The 26725-nt window shown below is 36.6% G+C and overlaps 1 protein-coding gene across 7 annotated transcripts in view; it reads right to left on the reverse strand.

Annotated features, from left to right (window-relative positions):
* Window positions 1–26725, reverse strand: part of DMD (dystrophin) — a 2261655-nt gene that overhangs the window by 821598 nt on the left and 1413332 nt on the right. For all 7 annotated transcript variants that reach the window (XM_070462101.1, XM_070462106.1, XM_070462102.1 and 4 more), the window contains 2 exons: window positions 5196–5343; window positions 2580–2729 (listed from right to left, as the gene is read on the reverse strand). In XM_070462101.1, the coding sequence (XP_070318202.1) occupies window positions 2580–2729; window positions 5196–5343 (298 nt within the window). The remainder of the gene's footprint in view (window positions 1–2579; window positions 2730–5195; window positions 5344–26725) is intronic.

Consider the following 26725-nt stretch of genomic DNA (forward strand, 5'->3'; position numbering starts at 1 on the left):
CATATGCCTGTGTATGTACACACACATACGTGTATGTGTATACACACACATATGTTGTTGTTGTTGCCTTCTCAGACTATTCTTTCAGAATGGAGGGACTTCCCATATATCACAGCATTAAAGAATCCCTCTGCCATGCAAGAGACGCGAGTTCAATTCCTGGGTCAGGATGATCCCCTGGAGAACCCAGACAACCCACTCCAGTATTCTTGCCTGGAAAATCCCATGGATAAAGAAGCCTGGTAGGCTATAGCCCATGGGGTTGCAAAAGAGTCAGACATGACTTATGACTAAACAACAACAAATGTTTATATTCACATATATACATTGTGTGTGTATATATACATACACACATCTACAATATAATATTGTTCAATGATACCTGCTACAACATGGGTGAAACTTTAACATCTTATGCCAGGTGAAATAATCTCAACACAAAGGGCAGATACAGTGTGAGTCCACTTATATGAAATCTCTAGAGCAGGCAAAAACATACAGACAGAAAGTAGATTAAAGGTTACTTTTAGGGAGACGGGTGATGGGGTAGGGTGATGGGGGAGCTATTGCTTAACAGTTAGAGAATTTCTCTTTGGGGTACTGCACATGTTTTAGAAACAGATAATGGTAATGGTTTCACATTGTGGATATAATAAATGACCATAAATTGTATACTTAAAATCATTAAAATGACAAATCTTATGTTATATATATGTACTACAACTTAAAAAGTAATTATACCAAAACCATTGAACTGTACACTTTAAAATGGGTGAATTATATGGTATATAAATTGTATCTCAAGCTGTTGAAAGATGACTGTTAAATGTACCTCTCTTATACTTTAAACTGATGCTTTTGAACTGTGGTGTTGGAGAAGACTCTTGAGAGTCCCTTGGACAGTAAGGAGATCAAACCAGTCCATCCTAAAGGAAATCAGTCCTGAATATTCATTGGAAGGACTACTGCTGAAGCCGAAACTCCAATACTTTGGCCACCTAATGTGAAGAACTGACTCACTGGAAAAGACCCTGATGCTGGGAAAGATTGAAGGCAGGAGGAGAAGGGGACAACAGAGGATGAGATGGTTGGATGGCATCATCGACTCAATGGACATGAGTTTGAGCAAGCTCCGGGAGTTGGTGATGGACAGGAAAACCTAGCATGCTGCAGTCCATGGGCTCGCAAAAAGTCAGACATGACCGAGCGACTGAACTGAACTGAACTGAACCTCTCTGGTGGGAGATGTTTATAACAAGGGAAACTGTAAATTTGGGGGGAGGAGTCTTTGAGCAATCACTGTAACTTCCTCTCAGTTTTGCTGTGAACCTAAAAATGCTCTAAAAACACAAACTCTTCATTAAAAAATTAAACTACTGAGCTGAAAAAAAAAAGAATGATTACTGTTACAAAGCCACTGCAGTACTAGTTGAAGAACATTGATAATCAAGAGAATCCAGAACAGATTCATATATATATGTTCACTTGATTTATGAAAAGGTTGTCAGAGGAGTACAGTATGGACAGGACAGACTTTTGATAAATAGCCTTTTGATGGATCAGCTAATGTTGCTTTTTTTTTTTTTAATTCATATGCACCACTTGGTTTTAAGGGCTTCCTTGGTGGCTCAGAGGGTAAAGCATCTGCCTGCAATGCGGGAGACCCAAGTTCGATCTCTGGGTCAGGAAGAGCCCCTGGAGAAGGAAATGGCAACCTGCTCCAGTATTCTTGCCTGGAGAATCCCATGGGTAGAGAAGCCTGGTAGGCTACAGTCCACGGGGTCGCAAAGAGTTGGACATGACTGAGCAACTTCACTTTCATTTCACTTGGTTTTAAAGAGTAAATATGCATTAATTTGATAAACAATTTAAAATATTATATTTTAAAAATAAAATATAAGATTTAATAAGTATCCAAGTTAGAAAGATGAAAACTCACAAGTAAACAAATAAACAGTAAATAAATAAAACATCTTTTAGAGAAGTTTAGCATGCATTGATCCTTGATTAAGTCTATGCTATTGGTGGTGGTTCAGTTGCTAAGTCGTGTCCTACTCTTGTGACCCCATGGATTGTAGCCTACTAGGCTGCACTGTCCATGGGATTCTCCAGACAAGAACACTGTAGCGGGTTGCCATTTCCTTCTCCAGAGGACCTTCTAGACCCAGGAATTGAACCTCGGTCTCCTGCATTGTATGCATATTGGTAAGGATAAGTAATTTTGATTTATGATACTCATTGAGCTGGACAACCTCCATCTTGCTTAAATATTGTCAATCTACACCTGAACACTGAATGAATCACTTTATCCTTTTTTCTAATTCTTTAGAATAATTCATGTAAAGTAATAGTGGTATATAACTTGGCATTTGGTCATTACTGTACCATCATTTGCCATCAACATTCCTTTCATTCATAACAAATCACACACCCAAATCAAATAGTCAATTAAAATAAAAACAAAATAACAATCCATAAAACCAGCCCTCTCCCCCATCCTCACCAATTAAGCACCATGAAACAAAAGAAATGCTTGCAGCGTTTAACACATGTGACAGGACAGATGGTTAATGTCTAACCTTTATCCAGTGAAGATTTGTCTGCTTGAGCTTATTTTCAAGTTTATCTTGCTCTTCTGGGCTTATGGGAGCACTTACAAGCACTGTTCCTCCTGTTTCATTTAATTGTTTTAGAATTCCCTGACGCAGGGGCAACTCTTCGGCCAGTAACTGAAACAGACAAATGCAACAACATTTAAAATGAATTACAGCACAATGCCAACTACCTTGTCTTTGCCTCTATTGATTAATCTATCAAAACAAAGAAAGACTGGAGGCCCATTGGTTCCTTAAATACCAGGTTTTCTACAGAGCGCAGAGCTGGTGGACTAAGACACCCACACTTAAGTAAATCAGCCCATCCTACAAAGGATCAGAATATCTTGTCTCCCTCAGAGGTTTTTTTTTCTCAAGAGAAAAATGTTATGTAGTATGATGAGCTCTAAAACAATACCCTAAACAGTGTCAAAAGTCTAAAAACACACCTCTCATAAATAGAATAATCTGGGCAAATATAAGCATCCTCTCAGGTATTAGGTCTCCATATTATAACTTAGCATAGTAAGAAATTGCATTATCATATTAAAAGATAACTAAGAACATACCTGGTAACAGGCATTGTGCTAACTAACCTCTTCATATACATCATCTTAGTTAACTTTTATAATAAGGCCATGAGGTAGATCTTACTATCTTCATCTTACATAGAAGGAAACTGAGACAGAGTGGTTAAATATCAGATTCAAGGACACAGAAGTAGCAAGCAACAGACTGGTGATCCAAACTTGGGTGTTTTCATTCAAGAACACTTAATTTTGATACCTGCACATTCCTGAATTTTTCTTATTCATTTAACATCACATTAAAAGTGCCCTTTTTATGATCTACAAAGCTATCATAGTTTTATTAACTGTATTTTATTTATTTGTATCTTCTATTACTGCACTGTTAATAGTACCACTAGCCACATGAGGCTGTTTAAATTTAAATTAACTGTCAGTAAAATTAAAAACTTAATTCTTCATTTACATCAGCTATCTTTCAAGTCCTCAAAAGGCAAGTGCAGCTAGTGGCTACTAAAGTTGCTAATATTCAACACATTCATCATGTTGTTAAATGATATTGGATGGTGCTATTGGACGGTGTTGATCTAGACTAAGAAAAAAAAGGAAATCAATGAATATTTATTAATAAGTGAACACCACCAAACATGTCTCTTAAATGAGTTATCACTTTTATATATACATATATATATATAAAACACTCAATATATTTAGGAAAGATGAATTTTTAAGAACAGACTGAGTTTATTTTTCCATGGCATAACCATCCTCGAACTATGGATCAAAAACTTTTTATTTTTTGACTCTCAAATACCTAATACATTATCTGAATATACTAGGTGCTTAATATTTGTTTACTGAATTAAGCAATATTTTACTTCTTATACTTCATCCTCTGTCAGGTACATATTTCTTATTTCACAGAAATAAGTAGTTGACATGGAGTCTAATCTGCATGTGCAGATCAACTGAATCATTGATAAAGAAGCAGTTCCATTTCTCTTTGATTCTGTGACCTTGTAAAATGAGGATAATAACCATTTTGGAAGTTTGATAAGATTAAAATAGCAGATGTAAATACATCTAATACTTAGTATGTAACAGGGGATGATTGAATGTTAATTTCCCTTTCCCTTCAAGAATTAAAGTAAAACAGATCCAAAGGAGTTTCTTTCCTAAAACTTAAACCATGAAAGTTAATCCAACAGCACAATCAAAGCATCTCAGTCAGCCAGGAGAGCTAATCAGAAAGCAGCAGACATCACAGTGTGTTAGTTGCTCAGTCGTGTCTGACTCTTTGAGACCCCTTGGACTGTAGCTGGCTAGACTCCCCTGTCCAGGGGATTTTCCAGGCAAGAGTACTGGAGTGGGTTGCCATTCCTTTCTCCATCACATTAAGCAGGCATAAAAAAGTCACTTGAATACACCAGAAGTTTTATTCAACCAGTATAGAAAGTGAACCAACGTCACCTCCCCTTATCCCTGCAGACAAACCAAACCAAACCAAAATACTGCTTCAGGCAAATAGAATGCCTTTAATTAGAGGCTGAAGTAGGGAGACTGATTTGGCAATTAAGATCTTCCATAAGAAATGAGATCATTTCTACAGATTCTCCCGTTTTTAAAATAATTTGGAGCTGTGGAATTCTCCATTAAGTCTAAAATTAATTTCAAATCAGTTTAAAAAGTATAATTATGCATTTTATACACACACACAAACAGAAGCACACTTATATATATATATATATATCTGATACATACTTTAAAAAAAAATATATATATATATACTCACTGGGCTAAGACAAAATAAAGTTGTGAGCAAAATCACTGAAGAACTATCAGTATCCCAATGGGCAGGAAATCAATGACTGGATACATTTAAAAAATATATTCTTATACTTTTTTTTTTCTTTTTTGGCCATACCATGTAGCTCATGGGATCTTAGTTCCCCGACCAGGGATTAAACTCAGGCCACGGCAGTGAGTGGCCAAGTCCTAACCACTGGACCACCAGGGAATTCCCCCTAGGTTCATATACAAGTAGGCCCTGGGAGATTTTTGAAAATAAAATTACCTTGACTTCCTCAAGCTTTTCTTTTAGTTGCTGCTCATTTCCAGGTTCAAGCGGAATACTAGAAATGTTATCTGCTTCTTCCAACCATAAAACAAATTCATTCAAATCTCTTTGAAATTCTGACAGGATATTCTTTTGTTCTTCTAACCTGGAGAAGAATAAAATTGTTTTAAAGAACATATTTCTCAAGTTTTCTAATTCAAAAAAGTTGCACACACTTTCAAAAAATGAGCCATTTTAAAGATGTTAACAATATAATATTTTTAAGGACGTAATATTTTAAAGGCCTAGTCAAATATCACCTTTGGGGCAAAACTGCCTCTGGTTAACAACTTCACCAGAGTAAGCATATAAAGTGAAATTACATGTTTTAAGATGTTTGAATGAAATACATCATTATGGAAAATTGTAAAGTAAAAACAAGGGAATTAAATGAAAACACTAAATTATTACATGTTCAAATGTTTTTCAAATTACAACACAAAATCTTTTTGGAGGAAAGAGGGAATTGATTTAAAATACTTAACATATGTTGTACTAGTTGATGTTGTTAATTATAAAAGCACATATACTGTATGTTACTCAATTAGCCATAAATTTATTCTTACATATTGAATCATAACACAGCTGAGCAAGATAAGCTGCACTTATAACAATTTACATTTTTTTGTTTTATTATCTTTTGGGAACTATGTATATGTGGTATGTAAGCTTTTAAATTGAAGTATAATATACATATAGGAAAGTGTTCATATAACTATAGAGATCAACATAGTTTTAAAAAATGGATATACCAACTAACCCTTGGATACATCAAAGGAATAGAATGTTATTAGAAGTCCCCTCAAAACCCTTGCAGTCACCAACTCCAAGTGTAATCAGTATCCTGTCAACTTTTATTATTTTGCCTGTATTGAGCATTATGTGTATGGGGCAGTCCACTCCAGTATTCTTGCCTGGGAAATCCTGTGGACAGAGGAGCCTGGCGGGCTACAGTCCATGAGGTCCCAAGAGTCGGACATGACTTAGTGACTAAACAACAGCACTGTCTTTAAATGTAATGTTTGCAATCATCATCCATGTTCTGTGTAGATTATCTTCTTCACTACATAGCACTAAACTGTATAAAACATATCTCTGTTGATGGACATTTGAGTTGCTTCCATTTGGGGGCTGTTCAGCTAATTTTTCGTTTGTTTTTGCTTCAAGTTGACAAATATTTACTGAGGGTTTACTAACTTCCAGGAACTCAGATAGGCATTTGGATCAAAGAGAAATGAGTTATGTACCTTGCCTTGAGGATCTCATAGTCCATGAGAGGGAAGAAGCATGTAAATCTAGGACTATGATAGAATATTGTGGAGGACAAGTTATTTTCTGGATATAGAAAGGTATAGAAGATGTGTCAGAGGAGATAATGGTCTACCTGGGTCTTGAAGCATGAAAAGGGATTTGATTCACAGCCTGTGCAAAGACGGGGCACTGAGAGAACTTCAGTTACACTAATTCCCCAAACTGGATCCGGTTATTGGATTTATGTTCCTCTATACTCAATTTTGTTCTTTGATGTGAGCTAGTCCAAAGTCTACCCGAGGCACATGAGAAGGCACTGTCTTCTTTTTCTATTCTCCAAACAGCAGATTCTATAAAAACCCAAGTCCTATTTTGGGCTCCATTGAAAACTCAAATCATATTATGTCATCATTGCACTCAAACTTTTCTATTGCTTCCCAGTTCATTCACATCAAAAGCAAAGTCATTATAGCACTCTATGAGGGTCTAGATCTGTGCTGTTCAATATACTAGACACCTTCACATGTGGCTACTGAGCACTTGAAATGATGTGAGGGAAATTGTGATGTGCTGTTAAGTGTAAATTGCATACTGGATTTCAAAGACTTAGTACCAAAAAAAGTCATCTCTGTACCTTCTCCTCAATTTTTCTGTGAACCTAAAGCCGCTGTAAAATCTACAACTATTTTTATGGGGGAAAGGGTGGAGGGGAGGGGTAGATTGGGAGTTTGAGATTGACATGTATGGACTGCTGTATTTAAAATAGACAATTAACAAGGATCTACTGCAAAAAATAAGAAGATAAACCTAATAAAAATATTTCTAAAGTATTAAAAATTAATATAAAATATCTCATTAGCCCTTTAAATATGTACAAGTCAACATGATAATATTTTTAATATATTGGGTTAAATAAAATAGGTTAATTTCACCTGTTCTTACTCTTTTTTACACGTGAGATTAGAAAATTTAAAATTACATATGAGGCTCACTGTACTTTTGTATGGAAAAGCACTGATCTATAAAATCTGCTGATCCCCTTTCTCCTTACTTGTCCAACCTCATGTCCATCTTCTCTCCCTTTCTCTTATCCTTCTTGAGACCTCAGCTTGTGTACTTGGCTGTTTTTTCCTTCCTAGAACGACCTTCCCTCACAAATCAAGCATGGCTGGTTTTCTCAGCTCCTGCAGGTCTCTCCCAATCACACCTCTTCTCTCTCCAATTTCTGTTCTTTCTCCCTAGTCAATCTTTCTCTTTAGTACTTAAAACATTCCTGGCGGCTCAGTTGTAAAGAATCCACCTGCAATACAGGAGATACAGGAGACACTGGTTTGATATCTGGGTCGGCACCTGGAGAAGGAAATGACAACCCACTCCAGTATCCTTGCCTGGAGAATCCCACGGACAGAGGAGCCTGGTGGGCTACAGTCCATGGGGTTGCAAAGACTTAGACATGACTGAGTGACTGAGCGTGCCCAAAACAGAAAAGCACTATAATTTGGTTGTTTTGTATATCGTCTATCTTACACAGGAAATCAAACTTTCTGAGGGCAAAGATTTTGCCTGTTTTATTTACTACTGTTACCCTTGCTCCTGAAATTATGCCTGGCACAGAAAAAATGCTAAATAAATAACTGTTGTGTGAATGAGTGAATTTGGCCATCATTCTGTTCAATCTTATACGCTTTTCTGTTTCAAAAGAATTGTTTCCATTTTTTGCAATACTGACTGTAAAACATAATCTAATTTACTCACCGATGTGCACTACAGTATTTCACCAAATGAAATAGACCTTCACTTGCAGGTCATATAACATCACTGTGTATACTCCCAGGATGTGGGTTAGAGTGAGGAATGCTGCTGATTAAATGATGACATTTATTACTTAGAGGTTTTATTAAGAAATTGTTCTTTAGGTTTATATATGTATTTTTCTCTTATGTTCCCTTTGAATATGCATAAAAAAGTCAAGTATAAGTGAAAAAATAGGTGCAGTGTTCTTCAAATTTCCTCATATTTAGACTCTGAGTCTCTAATACCACTTTTCCTTTCAGAGCAGTGGTTCTCAGCCTTTTTGGCACCAGAGACCAGTTTCATGGAAGATAATTTTTTTTCACGTACAGGGGTGGGGGGGAGGGGATGATTTCTGGATGACTCAGTCGCATTACATTTATTGTGTACTTTACTTCTATTATTATTACATCTGCTCCTCATCAGATCACCAGGCATCAGATCCCAGCAGTTCAGTTCAGTTCAGTCACTCAGTCGTGTCTGATTCTTTGCGACCCCATGGACTGCAGCATGCCAGGCCTCCCTGTCTATCACTAACTCCCGGAGTTTACTCAAAGTCATGTCCATCGAGTCGGTGATGCCATCCAACCATCTCATCCTCTGTCTTCCCCTTCTCCTCCTGCCTTCAATTTTTCCCAGCATCAGGGTCTTTTCCAATGAGTCAGTTCTTTGCATCAGGAGGCCAAAGTATTGGAGTTTCAGCTTCAGCATCAGTCCTTCCAATGAATATTTAGAACTGATTTCCTTTAGGATAAACTGGTTTGATCTCCTTGTGCCCAAGGGACTCTCAAGGGTCTTCTCCAACACCACAGTTCAAAAGCATCAATTCTTCAGGACTCAGCTTTCTTTATAGTCAGATCCCATAACTGGTGTCTTTTTCCATGCAGTGTCATCTTCTGTGACATCAAGAGTCTTGACAGTATAGCACTTCTTAACAGGGTTCTCCTACAGTTGCTTGGATTTTCTTCTAAACCACATGTGACCTGGCCACCAGAAATAGTAAAGTTCACCCAGATTTCAGTGACACTAATGTGGTAAAATGTGCTGCCTAGAATGAATGAAATTTGGTTAGTTTGCTTAGTCTTCCACCACTGATAACAACGAATAACTCAAGTTCTTTGGGCTGCTACCAAGCTGCTGGCTATTTTAGGATTAAAAAAAAAGGTTCATAATGTAATGACAGTTTACTGTTACCTTTAGCTGCTTGTAATTATGAATGAATATTATTATTGGCATTATCTGCCTGATATGCTTAAGCTTATTTTCTGTTAATAAAGTTGATAAAGACTTGGCATTCATTTCCAGAGGGACTAGTGTTTGATTATATGAGTTTTTGCCAATAACAAATATTTTGGCTTCTCTTATACATGCAAAGTAAGGATATCTACATCAGTGTATGACGCTGAAATGGTTGGCTATTGAAGTAGTCAAGATTTAGGGAGGAAGGGTTAAAGGATGAAGCTGGTGAAGTGGCTCAAAGCAGGGCTACGAAGTGGATAGAATGCTTTGTTTTAATCTCCAGGTGATGAACTAGTCCAATTTTTTGAGTAGAGTAAGATTTATTTCATCCATTCCTTCTGGTATTCTATGAAGAAAATGGATGTCGGTAAGGGTGGTAAGACAGAGAGTGACGAACTGAAACCAAGCAGGACCCTGTGGGGTTCCTGGCACAAAAGCCTTTTTGTATTCCCTTCCCTGCATTCCCAAAGTGAAGTGAAAGTCACTCAGTCCTGTCCAATTCTTTGTGACCCCATGGGCTATACAGTCCATGGAATTCTTCAGGCCAGATACACAGAACAATATCTTTGAGCTCTTCTGCAGAACTAAAATCTCCATCAAATGTAAGATGTTAACTACTTGAAGCACTCTTCATAAAGAAAGCTGAGTGCTGAAGAATTGATGCTTTTGAACTATGGTGTTGGAGAAGACTCTTGAGAGTCCCTTGGACTGCAGGGAGATCCAACCAGTCCATCCTAAAGGAGATCAGTCCTGAATATTCAATGGAAGGACTGATGCTGAAACTGAAACTCCAATATTTTGGCCACCTGATGCGAAGAACTGGCTCACTGGCAAAGAGCCTGATGCTGGGAAAGATTGAAGGTGGGAGGAGAAGGGGACAACAGAGGATGAGGTGGTTGGATGGCATCACTGACTCAATGGACATGAGTTTGAGTAAGCTCTGGGAATTGGTGATGGACAGGGAAGCCTGGCGTGCTGCAGTCCATGGGGTTGCAAAGAGTCAGACACGACTGAGCGACTGAACTGACTAACTGAACTGAAGCACTCTTCATTCCAGAGGAAGTCATGGTTCAACCATATCACTTGATCCAGATGATCTCTGGATTTAAGGGATGCAGACCTGCACACAAGTGTACTCAGTCGCTCAGTCCTATCTGACTCTTTGGAACCCCATGGACTGTACTCCTTCAGGCTCCTCTGTCTCAATGGGTTTATCCTGGCAAGAATACTGGAGTGGGTTGCTATTTCCTTCTCTGGGGATCTTCCTAACCCAGGGATTGAACCTGCATCTACTGTGTCTCCTGCATTGGCAGGTAGATTCTTCAGCATTGAGCACACATAAAGGTCTAAATCATGAAGATGTAGCAAGGGAAAAGGAAAAGACAGAATGCTTAAAATGTAGGAGATTCAACAGGATTTGTGGACGAAAGGAGAGAGATTAGCATTAGTAGCTAAAAATTATTAAGCATTTTCCATATGGCAAAACCTTCCTGGTGGCTCAAAGGCAAATAATCTGTCTGCAATGCAGGAGACATGGGAAACGAAGATTCAGTCCTTTGTTCCAGAAGATCCCCTAGAGAAGGAAATGACAACCTGCTCCAATAGTCTTGCCTGCGAAATCCCATAGAGAGAAGAGTCTGGAGGGCTATAGTCCATAGGTTTGCAAAGAGTGAGCAGCCACTGAATCAAATATCAAGTTGTCACATTACTACTAGGAGATGAGTACTAGTTTTTCTTCATGTACAGATGAAAGAAAGTGAGGCTTCACATTTTGCCCAAGATCAAACAGCTAATAAGTGGTCAATCCAGTATTCAGTACTGGGCCATCTAGGTTCAGTACTGAGTCACCTGGTCTAACAGTGATCCCACCTTATCTGGATGAAAAATGGCATTTACTCCAGCTGAGTACATTTAATTGTACTGGATATTTTGGGGAAATTGCTAGTTGAAAAAAATATATCTGGAGCTCAGGGGAGAGAGGAGAACAGGAATCATGAACTTCAGAGTCAACAGCAACCAGTTGGTAGATAAAGCATGGTAAATTAGCCTTTCAACTTTGAATAATGGACAATTCTTCTACCTGATTATTTCAATTAAAAACACACATTAAAGAAAAAACCCATTTACAATCATTCATTGATTTCCTGTGTATAGGTAATTTGTGGCTCCTGCCTCTCCCCCAATTGCCTTACTTTGACATGGAAAGCCAAAGAAACACCTAGGGTGTTCTTCTGGGTCTCCCCCAAATCTCCACAGATCTGTGAAGGAGTTCTTCAGCTCAACAAATACTCAGCTGAAGGAGAACATAATTTTCCCATGTTGTAGTTTTCATACATTTTTTTAGTGATTACTTAGAGAGATATAAGGGGAGATGTAAGGCAGGTAACGACTCCCACCATAAACACTGCACTCTCCACAAAGCTAAGTATTCCATTCCACCTGAGACCTCTCTCTCTTTTTTTTTTTAACTGTATAGCATAGGGCATTATATTCAATATCTTATAATCTATAATGGAAAAGAATCTGAAGAAGAAATAAATATATATGTATATATGTACAACTGAGTCACTTTGCTGTACATGTGAAACACTGCAAATCAACTATATGTCAATTAAAAATGGAAATATATATATACAATAAAACATACATGATACAAATAAAATTACATAGTATACAAATATATATATATACATACACACAATAAAATGTGCAAATAAAAATGTCTAGGGAAAGTCTATTATGACTTAAAGGGGAAAAATAAGAGGTGAAATATTGCTTTTGAGTACTTTTAAGGTAGAAATATTTGAATGGGCTTCATCTATAGAAAGTAAAGATTTTCTGAGATGTGAGCCATAGTGATACATTCTAGTCCAAGGTCACCTGAGTCATCTTAACATTGATCTGGACATGGGGTACCAAGGAGGTGGGAAATCTCTGATGGTAGATGGAATACCACTGCTTTTGTGCTTGGGTTCAGTCGTGGCTGACTCCTTGTGACCCCATGGACTGTAGCCTGGCAGGCTCCTCTGTCCTTGGTTCTTGGCAAAAATACTGGAGCAGGCTGCCATTTCCTATTCCAGCGGATCTTACCAACCCAGGGATCAGACCTGCGTCTCTTGTGTCTCCTGCATTGGTAGGTAGATTCTTTACCACTAGTGCCACTTGGGAAACCAATACCACTGCTACTTCTCAGCAAACCTTAGGAGGAAGAGGCTGGTCTTGACTGCTGGCAGCTTGTTTTAGATATGGGGTAGCACCATTTTTCCTCAGACTCTGGAGTGAGAAGCAATTCTGAAAGAGGAGCAATCCCACTATAGACATCTTTTATTTATTCGGAAGTTCTAAGCTGGTTCAAATCTTTGGGTCTAGGTTTCAAGGGTATTGGTCAGTCTACCTCACCTTTGTCTCTTTCTACTCTTTGCAAATCTTTGTCACCTTTAGTATTTGACTCTAAATCACCTTGCACAGTGTCCCATATACTGAGAGAAACCTTATTTCTATTGATCTTCCTCATCTTAGTTAAGTAAAATCTTGTTAAAAATCTCATTACATTTGTAAAACCTAGACAGATGGGTAAGGCTTTTCTCAACCTACCTTTAGAACCTAATAGTTTCAGAGAGGAATAAATCCAAAATACATCAAGTAAAAGCTCAAAGAATAGGAAATAGTAATATGAAACAAACAAACACAAAGTTTCAAACCTAGACTAAAATTCTAAAAGCAAATACCTCCACTTCTACTTCAAACACACCACTAATTAAGTGAATAGTTTTCTAATCCTTTCAAAAATATCCAGCCAAGAATAAAAGTGGTGGAGATGTACTTGTTCACTGTAATTAGGATTTTTATATTTAATTGGGATCAAACTCTACATAAACATTGTGTACCTGTTTTCTTCCTTTAATTACTACTGTGAATATTTCCTTAGGTCATTGTTTATTATTTGAAAAATTGATTTTTATGATCTGAGTAAAAAGTCATATATGAGTACACCATATTTTACCATTGTTTTGTTATTTGGCAATTAGTTTGGTTCCAGTTTTTCATTATGATAAATAGCCCTATAACAACTACATTTGTTCATGCATTGTGGCTCATCTATCTGTTAATTTCCTGAGAATAAGGAAGAAAAGTTAACAATGAGAATACTAAGAATATAGACTCATATTGGTAAATTTCTTTGCAATGCTGGTGGTAACAATAGTTTGTCATGGACTTTTTTACATTTTTTATTAACAGAAAAGCCAAACAATTTTGTAAATGTGTATATTTGCCATTTCTGTTTATACTCTCAGTCATCTGCTGTGTCTGTTGCCCATTTTGCCTCAGTGTTTTCTTATTTGTTTGTAAAGGCTCATTTCACTTTATCTTAAAATATACTTATTGAGAATATTTTATAGCTTTCTTTTCATCTTTTTAAAACATATTTTTGTTTCTTTCTAAAGAAACCACATCGATTTCTTGGTTATTTCTCTCACTGTTACTACTCTGAAAATTGTGACCACCTGACAACTGTTTGGATATCTGCCTTTATTCTGGATCCTTACATATTCATTAAAAAAAACACAAAAACTAAATGCTTCATACATTTTAAATTTATATAGTTGAGTTCCTGACCTTGAAGGGTTTTTCAGAAATTGATATTTTTTCCCAGCACAATCTATTCTCTATTGATTTGTGGTGATTTCATTATATTTTGTGTTTTATATGCAATAAGTTTCAGTTTGCAGATATACCATAGATTTTTGTGACAGCAAGGAACCACTTCAATCATTGCAGCATGAAAGTATGTCTAATTCCTGGTAGGTTCAATCCTCTCCTACCTTAGCTATTTTAATTTATACTACGAGTATCATGTGGTAAAATTACAACATAAATCTCATTGGGGACTTTGATAGGGATTCCATTAAATCAATAAATTAATTTGTGAAGAATCACTGTCTTTCCAGAATAAATCTGCTAATTTTTCTATGTTTACAGTGCATTTGGACACGGAGCATATCTGGGACTCATCTGCGTATGATAAATAATTAAGTATGTTTTCTAATTAACCTTCAGCATCAGTTTGAAAGGCAGTGACTTGCATATGATTTTATGGATATTAACTGTATACTAGTTTAGGAAAGTCTTAAGAACTACCAGATAGAATAAATCATCACTTAAAAAGTAAAAGCTCTGGCTAAGCTATTTGCTATAATCTTTCTTTTCACACAATGTTTGTGGAAAACTTTTTCTTGATGACTTAATTTTTTATAAAGAGTACAGCATATTCTTTTCAGGTATAAAAACATTTGATAGTTATTTCTTGTCTAGGTTTGTTTTTTATACTTTGAAAAAAGAAAAAAAGATGGTGCCAACCCACCGGGACCTTGTTATAATCTGCTTTTTCAAGTGCATGTGTTTTCTGAAATTTCAAAAGCCTCGGTTTGAAGTTTTAAAAGCTGCAATTTGAATTTATGTATTCAGATGATTGCAGAAAAGCGAAGGAACAGAGTTTGCATTTCCAGGCTTGTCTCTTGACAGAACAGTTTAAACATGCTTTATATTGGCATTCATCACATGAAGTGTTATTTCTTTGTTTACCTACTCGCTTAATGCTTATGGTAGGATTTATTCAGGCATGTGGTAGTAATAATAATGAATGGGATATTTAACATTACCCATCTGCAATTAAGTGCTAAATATTTTACTTTTAGAGGCATTTCAATACATTTAGCTTTTTTTTTTTAAGAATGGTTTCTGTTTGAAATATTGGCTCTGTAGCCATTTACATTATAAATGCTTTTAATACAATTGAAGGAAGTACATATTATGATAGGGAGAGATTTGCATAATCAGAAAGGAAGAGTTACTGGTGTGTTGCAAAATTCAATGATTTTAACATTAACTCTTAATGAACATTTTCTGTGGGGCTACTCTTATGATAAGTGATAAAGACTATCAAATCACATGGCATGATTTTAAAGGAGGAGGATCTAGCAAATGTTTCAGCCAAACGCTAGATATTTACACATTGGAATCCCTTTTGCCACTCAATACATCATGTGTATTGTCTTCCTAACATTCCTAACAAAGAAATTGAAGCCTCAGAGATTTATATGCCAAATATATGCAAGTATAAGGTCACTCCCTATCCCATTTTCCAAATGAGAAGTTCCTCCCTAGGTTTCTAATCAAATATAACATAGAAACTTTGGAAAGTATAGATAGGATTATCACCTGTCTACATATAATGCTCAATTCATTACTTTGATTGTGCATACAATTTTAAATTATATAGCATATTATATTAGAATAAAGTTCTATTAGAAAGTTCATTCCAAGCCACAAACACACATTTACATAACAGAAGAAAGTTTTATGTTATGTAAAGATAGTTTTTCTTTTCTCTGTGCCATATGTTCATGAGCTACACGATGAAACCACTTGTTGAGTTGCTCTTAAAATAATCTTTTCAGAATTTGTTTACAATGGCATTCGACTCATGAAATTGTGATGTCATACCACCAAAGTTGATCACTACTTCTGTTAAATTTGTTTTCTTCCTGTTGCTTTTTCTCCTCTATCAAGTGACTTCTACAAGCAACCAAAATAAACATCAATTGAGATTAAGTAAATACATCTTTCCCAGACAGTGCTTTGCTGTTTTGAGCAAAATAAAACAAGTGAGTATCTTATAATTTGAGAAACTCCAGAAAGATTTAAATATAAAAGGTATCACTTAAGGAAGAAAAAGAAAAAAAAATTCATGTTTAGGGACACATTAACTTCTCCAAGTCATAGTGTCTATAGGATGTTGTTAGCATCAGAACCCAGCCATTTGCCATTCATTCACTTTGCCTACAGTTTTTCCCTTATACAAATGAAGTACAGCTGAAAGGCTTAACATATCAAGGTCCTCAGGCATTCACTTCTCAATATTAAGGAAAATATTAGCAAATTGCAGATAGATGTGAAGAACGAGAAGGAAAATCATGGAGCTCAGCAGTGAGATTCTCAAAGGAAAAAAAAAATTATTAGTTCAAATCTAAGCCCTGAAAGTTATTAGTTGAACATGTGAACTTGGGCAGTTACTTAACCTTTATAGGCCTCGATTTCCTCATCTTAAAATGGGAACAATAAACACTTCACAGTGTGGTTGTTTGGATTAAATTTGCTTTCAGAAACCCCAGTTTCAGCGTACTGCTTCACTAATGGTATTCAACAAAAGGCAGAGAAAATAAAAAGAACTTTTTTTTAAAAGGAGATCTGGATATTGAAGTGCTATTTCTATCTCAGAATTTTGCCTAAGCCAACATACTTATATACAGAGAAGTATTTATAAAGCATGTCTGAGTACACAGGGATACTGTTTGAAATTCAGCTTTTTGATGAGCCAGTTGACAGTTCTATTTATTTCTTCTGACAAACTTCCTTGACAAATTTTGGGAAGTTTAACAGTTGGGAAAAGACAATTAGAGTCAAAATGCCAATCTATGAGTAAACGTGCCACCAGATGCTGCTACTGATGTTTAGTTGTTCAGTCGTGTCTGACTCTTTGTGACCCTATGGATGTCCCACCAGGAGCCTACCAGGCTCCTCTATCCGTGGGATTCTCCAGGCAAGAATACTGGAGTGGGTTGCCATTTCCTTCTCCATGGGATCTTCCTGACCCAGGGATTGAACACATGTCTCCCTCATCTCCTGCACTGCAGGCAGATTCTCTATCACTGAGCCACCTGTGAAGTCCAGATGTATTATTACAATGTAGAACTATCAAAGTTCTACTAGTTTCCAATGATGTGACAGTGAATGTAGGTAACCATCCTAGCCCTCATGGAGCTTACATTCCAGACAATGAATAAGATAAGGAAGTTAAATACATTGATTCTGACAGAGCAGTAAGTACTACAGAAGGAAAAAAAAATGAAGCAAGAAGGGAATATTGAGTGGAGCTGGAGGGTGGTTGCAGTTTTGTAAAGGGTGATCAGAGAAGGCTTCACTGAGAAGAGGTATTTGAATAAAATTGTCGTGGTAGAGACTGGCTGGCTACTTCTCCCCAAATCTGACCCTGAAGCTCATTGTCACGCCCCATCCTCTCTTGCCAATTGGTGTGACTACAGAACTGAATTCTAGTCAGTGGAATGGATGCAAAAGTGATCGTCACTGATTCCAAGCCTGGCTCATAACCTCACCCCTCATAAATGATATTCCCTGTTCTTTAAGAATTGATGCTTTCAAATTGTGGTGCTGGAGAAGACTCTTGAGAGGCCCCTGGACAGCAAGGAGATCAAACCAGTAAATTCTAAAGGAAATCAACCTTGAATACTCATTGGAAGAACTGATGCTGAAGGTCCAATACTTTGGCCACCTGATGCAAAGAGCCAACTCATTGGAAAAGACCCTGCTGCTGGGAAAGATTGAGGGCAAGAGAAGAAGGGGGCAACAGAGGTTGAGATGGTTGGATGGCATCACCTGACTCATTGGACATGAGTTTCAGCAAACTCCAGGAGATGCTGAAGGACAGGGAAGACTAGCATGCAGTCTATGGGGTCACAAAGAGCCAGACATTACTTAGTGACTGAATAACAACAACATAGAAAAGCATAGTGATTTTGAAAGCCACAGGTTAAAAACATCAGCGTTGCAAAATCAAGGTAGACTAGGTCCCTGATTCACAATTTGGAGACGGAGTTGCTTGCTTGCCGATCAGAAGCAACTTTTTGAATTTTCTAGAGTGGTAAGCCACTGAAATGTAGGGCTTCTATTTTAATAACAGCCTGAATTAAGTTAGGTATTAAAGGAAATGAGGGAGCCATCCATGCAAATATCAAGGGAAAAGAACTCTGTAAGCAAAGGAAATAGTACAAAGGTCCTGAGGCATGAGTGTGGTCAGAATAATGCCAAAACAACAACAAAAAAATGGGGGGAAAGGTTTGGAATGGAATGAGAGAATAAGACTAGTAGGGATGAAGTAAAAGAAAAAGAAAAAAGATACCAGCCAAATCTTAAGAGATTCTACCCAGGAGGGATATATGTATAATTATAGGTTATTTGTGTTGTACAGCAGAAACCAACGTAAAGTAACGTTGTAAAGCAATTGTCCTCTAACTGGAAAAAAAAATTAAAGAGATTCTACCTAGATTCTCAATACTTTCATAACTCATATTTTCTAGCAAACTCAGTCCTTGGATAAAAAGAAATTCTAGAATAATCTTTCTTGGGGATCTCAGTTTGAACTCTTATTCAATCCTACTTTAATAGGTCCAGTTGACTGAATCCTAGCACTTCTTTTGGATTTTTGTTGTGTGCTGTCTACAGAGGTGCTGAAACAGATTTTGGAAAACAGTGAGGATGCTTTGGACTGTCATCTGTCAGCAGCAGAATGACATAATCTATCAGTAAAGCTTGTAACAAAGCCACTGCCATCTGATGAAAGATGCAATGAAGAGTGAGTGACCCTAATTGTTCTGCTTTCAGTCATGGCTAAGTTTTTCCCTTCCAAGACATTACAAAGGAGGGTGAAAAAGTTGGCTTAAAACTCAACATTCAAAAAAAAAAATTCAACATTCAAGAAACTAAGAACATGGCATCTGGCCCCATCACTTCATGGCAAATAGAAGGGGAAAAAGTGGAAGCAGTGACAGATTTTATTTTCTTGGACTCCAAAATCACTGCAGACAGTGACTGCAGCCATGAAATTAAAAGACACCTGCTCCTTGGAAGGAAAGCTATGACAAAACTAGACAGTGTATTAAAAAGCAGAGACATCACTTTGCAGACAAAGGTCCATATAGTGAAAGCTATGGTTTTTCTAGTAGTTATGTATGGATGGACCACAAAGAAGGCTGAGACCCGAAGAATTGATGCTTTCAAATGGTGGTGCAGGACAGGACTCTTGAGAGTCCCTTGGACTGCAAGATCAAACCAGTCCATCCTAAAGGAAATGAACCCTGAATATTCATTGGAAGGACTGATGCTGAGGCTGAAGCTCCAATATTTTGGCCACCTGATGTGAAGAGCTGACTCACTGAAAAAGACCCTGATGCTGGGAAAGATTGAAGGCAGGAGGAGAAGGGGACAACAGAGGATGAGATGGTTGGCAGGCATCATCGACTCAATGGACATGTGTTTGAACAAACTCCGGGAGATAGTGAAGGATAGGGGAGCCAGCTCCCAGTCTCTCAAGCTAGAAATCTGAGAGGTATCCTTGATTCTTTCCTCTCCTTCATACCCAGAGTGTATTGATAACTATATCCTCATAATTCTATTTGAGATGTCTTTCTTGAGTTTGCCCGCTTCTCTTCATACTCCCTACCATAGCCTCCTTCTTTCATACTCTCTGACTGGTCACTGTGGCTAATTCTTAATTGGTTTCTGCCTCCCACGTTGTCATCTTCTCATCCATTCTTAACACTTCTGAATGAATAATATTTCTAAATTATGTCTCTGATCATATTCTCACACCTTCAATAACTCCCTAGTGCCAATGGGATAATATCTAACTTCTTTAATGTGGATCAAAAACCTCTTTATGATATGATCTCTATTTCCTTCTCTTTTGTCATCTTTCTTTGCATTCCACAATCCAGTGAACAACTTCCTCTTCTTTGCAACCCAGTACCACATCCACATCAGGACTCAGCACACTCTTTTACATCTGTCTGGGATACACTTCGCCATGTCTCTATTTAAACAGCTTCTAGTTACCTTCCCAATCTCAGGTTAGCCACCACCTCCTCTATGAAACTTTACTCAATTAATTAGTAACCCCTTCCTAAACAAGCCTAAGTTATGGGCTCTGTTATATAGTCCCATAGCTCCACATAATTTTTCTATCACAGATTATCTTGTAATTTCCTATGTCTGTCAATATACTGCAAGTACCATAAGGACATGTGCTCTATTGTGATCATACTCTATCCTCATTACCTACTATATAATGTTTGTTAAATTCTTAAATTCACAATCTCAGAATGGTACCATCCCAATTGTGGGTGTGAGAGTGATTCACATTATTCACATTATTCTTGAGAGATTTTACATGAAAAACCAAGCATGTGTTATGGGAAGCAAGCTCTGCGTAAAATTAAATTAAATAGGGAAAGCTACATGCTAGGGGTTTCAAAACTATGGACCATGAGCCAAATCCTGCCTGTCACTGGTTTTTGAAAATAAAGTTTTATTGGAACACAGCCACATCCATTCATTTACATACTAAGACTTCATTCCTACTGTGACATCATAGTTGAGTATTTGCAACAGAGACTGAATAGTTGACAGGTCAAAAGTATTTACTGTCTGGCACTATACTGAAGTTTGCTGACATCAGCTTACTAGGGAATTAAAGATATGAGAATTTTTATATAAGAACAATCTCTAAGATCTTTTTCACCTATTTATATGTATCATCACGAAAATGTGTATGGCCATTTAAACTTCTTCACTCTTTGAAATAATTATTAACACTTTCCACAATTATTATTTTACAGAATACAACATGAGAATGGCTAACAGGAAAACTAGACATTGCACCTAATTATAAATGTTTATTCTGTTTAAAGGGCTTCCCTGGTAGCTCAGCTGGTAAATAATCTGCCTGCAATGCAAGAGACCCCAGTTTGATTCCTGGTTTGGGAGCTTCCCCTAAAGAAGGGATAGGCTACCCACGCCAGTATTCTTGGGCTTTCGTGGTGGCTCAGACGGTACAGAATCTGCCTGCAATGAGGGAGACCTGGGTTCGATCCCTGGGTTGGGAAGACACTATGGAGGAGGGCGTGGCAACCCACTCCAGTATTCTTGCCTAATCAAAGCACAGCACAGCATTCTGTTTAAAAGTTGAAGTTTCCCAATATGACAAGCTACATGTACTTAGCTTTGATTCAAACATGGAAAAAACTTAGTGAAAAACGTGTTTGCCTCTTCTTTGCTTTTATGTTATTTGAGTTTCTTTCCTTATTTTTCTCTTCTTAACCTTATTTTTTTTCACTTCTTTTGTAATTTCATATCTTTTTTCTGTTACTCAGCTTTGTTCTGTGGGTTTTACTGTGACTTTTATTTCTGTAACTGTATTTTGAATTCCTCAGGGTACTCGTAATTTCCATCCCCAGCTAAATGTCATCTATTGTCCAGTACTATGTACATTTCCACTGGAATATAAATACATCATACAGACAAGGAAAACCAAAGTTCCTTTGTGACAGAGAAAGGATATATTTTCGCTCACTACTTTCATCCTGGAAAAGAAAGGGCAAAGGGTACTTCTCATGATTTATTTAAAATCTGCACACAACTCCAGGTAAATTCTTCAGAAATGCAGATTACTATTCTTTAAAAAATACAGCCACAGGAGGTACAAGAATACTTTTATTTCCTCAAAGGGTCATTCTTGAAGTGTGGTATGGGCAACCCTGGGGATCCCTGAGATACTTTCATGGGGTCTGTGAGGTCAAAACTATTTTCATAATGATACTGAGCTATGTGCCATTTTCTCTCTCATTCTCTTATGAGTTTTCCAGAGGCTGTGTCATGGGTGAAATGGTAACAAGATGAATGCAGAAATAGAAGTAAGAATCTGCTCTCTTCTCTTAAACTAAATATTAAAGATACTCTTAAGAATGGAAAACAATATCATTATCCTCACAATATTTTATTGTGAAAATAGTTACTTTTCATAAGACATTTATTATTTAAAGTAATATAAAGTGGAGTTACTGATACTTTAATGGAATTAATAAACAAATACTTTAAACATTTCTCAGTTTTAATGTCAAACATGGTAACCCACATAAACAAAACTGCTTTGGAATTCTGAATAATTTCTTAAAGTATAAAGGAGCTGCTACTGTTGCTGCGAAGTCACTTCAGTCATGTTCAACTCTGTGTGACCCCATAGATGGCAGCCCACCAGGCTCCCCCGTCCCTGGGATTCTCCAGGCAAGAACACTCGAGTGGGTTGCCATTTCCTTCTCCAATGCATGAAAGTGAAAGTAAAGTCGCTCAGTTGTGTCCGACTCTTAGCGACCCCATGGACTGCAGCCCACCAGGCTCCTCCATCCATGGGAGTTTCCAGGCAAGAGTAGTGGAGTGGGTTGCCATTGCCTTCTCTGATAAAGGAGTCCTGAGGCCAAAAATTTTGTAGAAGAACTGAATAACCAATGTTTAAGAGTTCACCATGATTAAAAAAAAATCAGAACTCAGACAGGTAAGTAACACAGTAAGAAATGAAAATGAAAACAATCCATTAGGTATGAAGAACTTTACTGTCAACGACTATGATTGGAGTCTAGAAATTTGCCAGTGAATTTACAAAAGATGTGTTTCCTCTGAATATGTATTTGAAGGATTTAATAAACATTATTAACTTTATCATATGTGATGAAGGTAAAAGCAGAGAGAAATTGCTGATAGTGCTGGGAAAATAGAAAAGAAGTAATTATCATCATAACCATTTTCTTCCACCTCATCCTCCAAGAACTTTTAAAATCTTCTCAGAAGACCTAAGTGAATATCTATTGGTTTATTGAAAGGAAGCATGTGGTCTAAGAATAACTGTATTGTAAAAGTAGTTTGGGATGTAATCTGTCCCTAAGGAGAATTAAGAGTGGATCTTATTTAGAGTCAGGTGGGCATGGTGGTTGTCAGAGTGAGTCCCTCTCAGTAAGTGACATTGAAGCTGAACCCTGAAATATAAGGATGACTAGATGAAGCATAAAGGGATAGGTTCTACACAGAGAAATCAACTTGCAAGACAGAAAATACACAGAAACTCAGAGAAACTGAAAGTAGACTAGTGTTGTTAAAGTGTGGTGAATGAGGAGGAGAGTGACAGGGGATAAGGCTAGAAGTAAGGGCAGAGGCCAGGAGGCCATGGTAAGAACTTAAATTTTACCTTAAGTGTAATGGTAAACCATCTACTAAGGGTTCTAGGACCTCACATGGAGAAATGACCTCTCAGGAGCCTTGGAAATATACTCATTAGATGAAAAAGGAGGCAAAACATAGAAAGAGGAACAGTAAAGACAAAAGCAAGACAGTGTAAAACTCCATGGTCTATTTGATGTTTACATAGTAAAGGCATGTGGAAAGGGACTGGCAAGAGAAGGTACTAGAAAGGTAGGTTTGGGTCAGATTCTGAAGAGCTGAACAGTCTTGCAAAGGTTAATACAATTCCCCCTTTAGTGGCAGAGAACCATTAAAGGTTTATAAGCAGAGCTATAACAAGATTCTGTTTGTATTCTAAACAATATGCTTATTAGTTGTTAAGGACACATAATAAAAGTACTTAATTAAATGGGTTCTGTAAATGTACTAACATTTACTGAATTATCCTTGGGAATTAAAATTTGATCATGGATGATTTCATTAGTGAATTATTCATTCCACCTTCCACATCAATGATTAAGTTCAGTAAACACTGGGTACAGGATACAGAGGAACTGAGGAAGTCTACCTAATAGATTACTCAAGATTCGTTTTGACCCATAAAGTAGACTACTACATTGTAGCTAAGCACACTATTAAAAATAGGAGAATCCAAGTGATAACAGATATTTTAAAAATAGACTTAGTCACATATGACAGAGTCAATGCATTGTGAACTGCAATATATATTTCCCAGTCCTGGGATTAATAGAAAAGGCAGCAGACTGATATAACATTGAGAAAAAACTGTCGGTAGGTTTATGAAGATTGAAGATAATTTCTCTCTCTTCCGTAGAAGAAACTACCGTTACTTTCAGGCTGAATATAGGAGAGAATTCCATTTCTATTCTCTAGAGAGAATTGATGGTTTCTAAGAAGCTGTCATATCATTTCCTCACTGTATGATTCAAAAAGCAACGTATAGTGAAAAAGTGAGCAAAATGTATAAAAGGCCATTATGTATTAAATATTACATATATAAATATACATAGTACAGTTAATATGAAGAAAAAGAAGATTTCCTGCCTTCCAAATAAACAAAAATAGCCATACCTAAATTACATGGGGCAATGAGAGACATATTGAAACCATGTTTTTTTTTTAGCTATAAAGAAAAGTCACACATACACAAAGTATAATAGTATAATGAGTTTCCATTACCCACCATCGAGATTAAACAATAGAGGCACCTAGCAGGTTACAGTCCATGGGGTCTCAAAGAGTTGGACACAACTGGTGACTAACATTTTCACTTTTATTATATAGCCAAATCTGCTTCATCCTTCATCTATACTTCCCATTTTCTACTGCTTGTGTTTTTATTTCCAACTTTATTGAGATATAATTTACATACCAAATAATTCACCTATGGTAGGTGCATAATTTAATGGCTTTTAGTAAACGTGTAGAGTTCTGTGCATTATCACGACATGTTCCTCACTTCTTTCTTATTTCATTGGTTTGAACTCCAGTACAATATTGAATGTTGAAGTACTGAAGGAAGATATATTTGTCTTATTCTTGATCTTAGAGTGAATACATTGTTTTTCACCATTATGAATGATGTTAGTGACAGGTTTTTCATAGATGGCCTTCATCATGTTAAAGAGATACTCTTGATTTTTTTTTGAAAATTTTTATCATGAAACAATGTCAGATTTTATCAAATGCTTTTTATATATCTATCGACATCATCATTTAGATTTTTCCTTTTACTGTTAATATGGTATGTCACTTTCATTATTTTTGAATGTTAAACCAACTTGCATTCCTTGAATAAACCTCACATGGTTACGGCATGTAATCTTTTTTCTATGTTCTAGATTCAGTTTGCTACATTTCTGGTAAGGACTTTTGTGTTTATGTTCATGAGGGATATTGGTCTATAGATTTCTTTTATTGTAATATCTTTTATAGTTTAGATCAGAGTAAATTCATTATTAGAGAATAAGTCAGAAGTTCCTTCCTCTTATTTCTGAAAGAGTTTGTGAAGGACGGGTATCTTTTAAAAAACTAGTTGAAATAAATCCCAAGTAAATTATCTGGACCGGAGCCTTTCTAGTTGGAAGATTTCAAACTCCTAATTCACTTTCTGTACTTGCGTTTAGATTTTTAAAAAAAAAATTAAATTTTCTACTTTTTCTTGAATCTGTTTTGCTAATCTATGCCTTTTTCAGAATTCGAACATTTCAAGCACTTTGAAGAGATTTTTGGCATAGAGTTGTTCATAGAGCTACCTTTTAGTCCTAATTTCTGTAGGGTCATGAGTGATACTCCCTCTTTCCTTTATGATTTGGTAATTTTTCTTTCTTATTCTCCCCCTTAATCTGTCTAGCTGAAGTTGCCATTTTCAAAATCTTTTCAAAGATTAATGTTTAGTCTCATTGATCTTCTCTATTCTTATTCTGCTTTTTATTTTATTGATTTCTACCCTAAATTTCCATTAATTCCTTTGAGTTTGGTGTGCTATTCTTCTAGTTTCTTAAGGTAAAAGCTTGAGTTACTGATTTGAGAATCTTAACCTTTTCTCACATAGGTGTTTAAAGTTTTAAATTTCCATGTAAATATGAGTTTAACTGCATCCCATAAATTTTTACATGTGCTTTTTTTGGCTGTGCTGCGTAGCATGTGGGATCTTAAACTCCTGACCAGGGATCAAACCTGCATCCCCTGCATTGGCACTTCAGAGTCTTAACCACTGGACTGCCAGGGAAGTCCCTACATGTCCTTTTATCTTATTTAGTTCAAATTATTTTCTAATTCCATTAGAGATTTATTTTTGAATCCATGGGTTATTTAGGTCTTATTTAATTTCCAAATATTTTGGCATCTTCCACATTTCTCTTGGTTGTTAAATTCTAATTTAGTTCTGATGTTTGAGGAGAGCATGATTTTTATGAATTCAAAACTTTAGACTAATTGAGATTTGTTTTATGACCTAAAATATGATCTATCCTTGAAAATACACCATGGGCACTTAAAAAAAAATACGTATTCTGCTGTCATTTGGTGGAATATTCTACAAATGTCAGGTCAAAGTTGTTGATAGTGTTCATCAGGTCTTCTATTTCATTGCTAATTTTATGTCCAGTTGGTCTGTAAAATACTGAGTGGGGTAGGAAGTTTGCAATAACTATTGCTGAATTGCCTGTTTCTCCTTGGAATTCTGTTAATTTCTGCAGCATGAAATGTTGGGCTTTGTTGTAATTATATATACATTTATAATTGTATTATCTTCTGATGAATTTACCCTTTTATAATTATGAATTTCCTTTATACTAGCAACATTTTTAATGTTTTATCTG

Source organism: Odocoileus virginianus, chromosome X, assembly GCF_023699985.2.
Source record: "Odocoileus virginianus isolate 20LAN1187 ecotype Illinois chromosome X, Ovbor_1.2, whole genome shotgun sequence".
Classification (NCBI taxonomy): domain Eukaryota; kingdom Metazoa; phylum Chordata; class Mammalia; order Artiodactyla; family Cervidae; genus Odocoileus; species Odocoileus virginianus.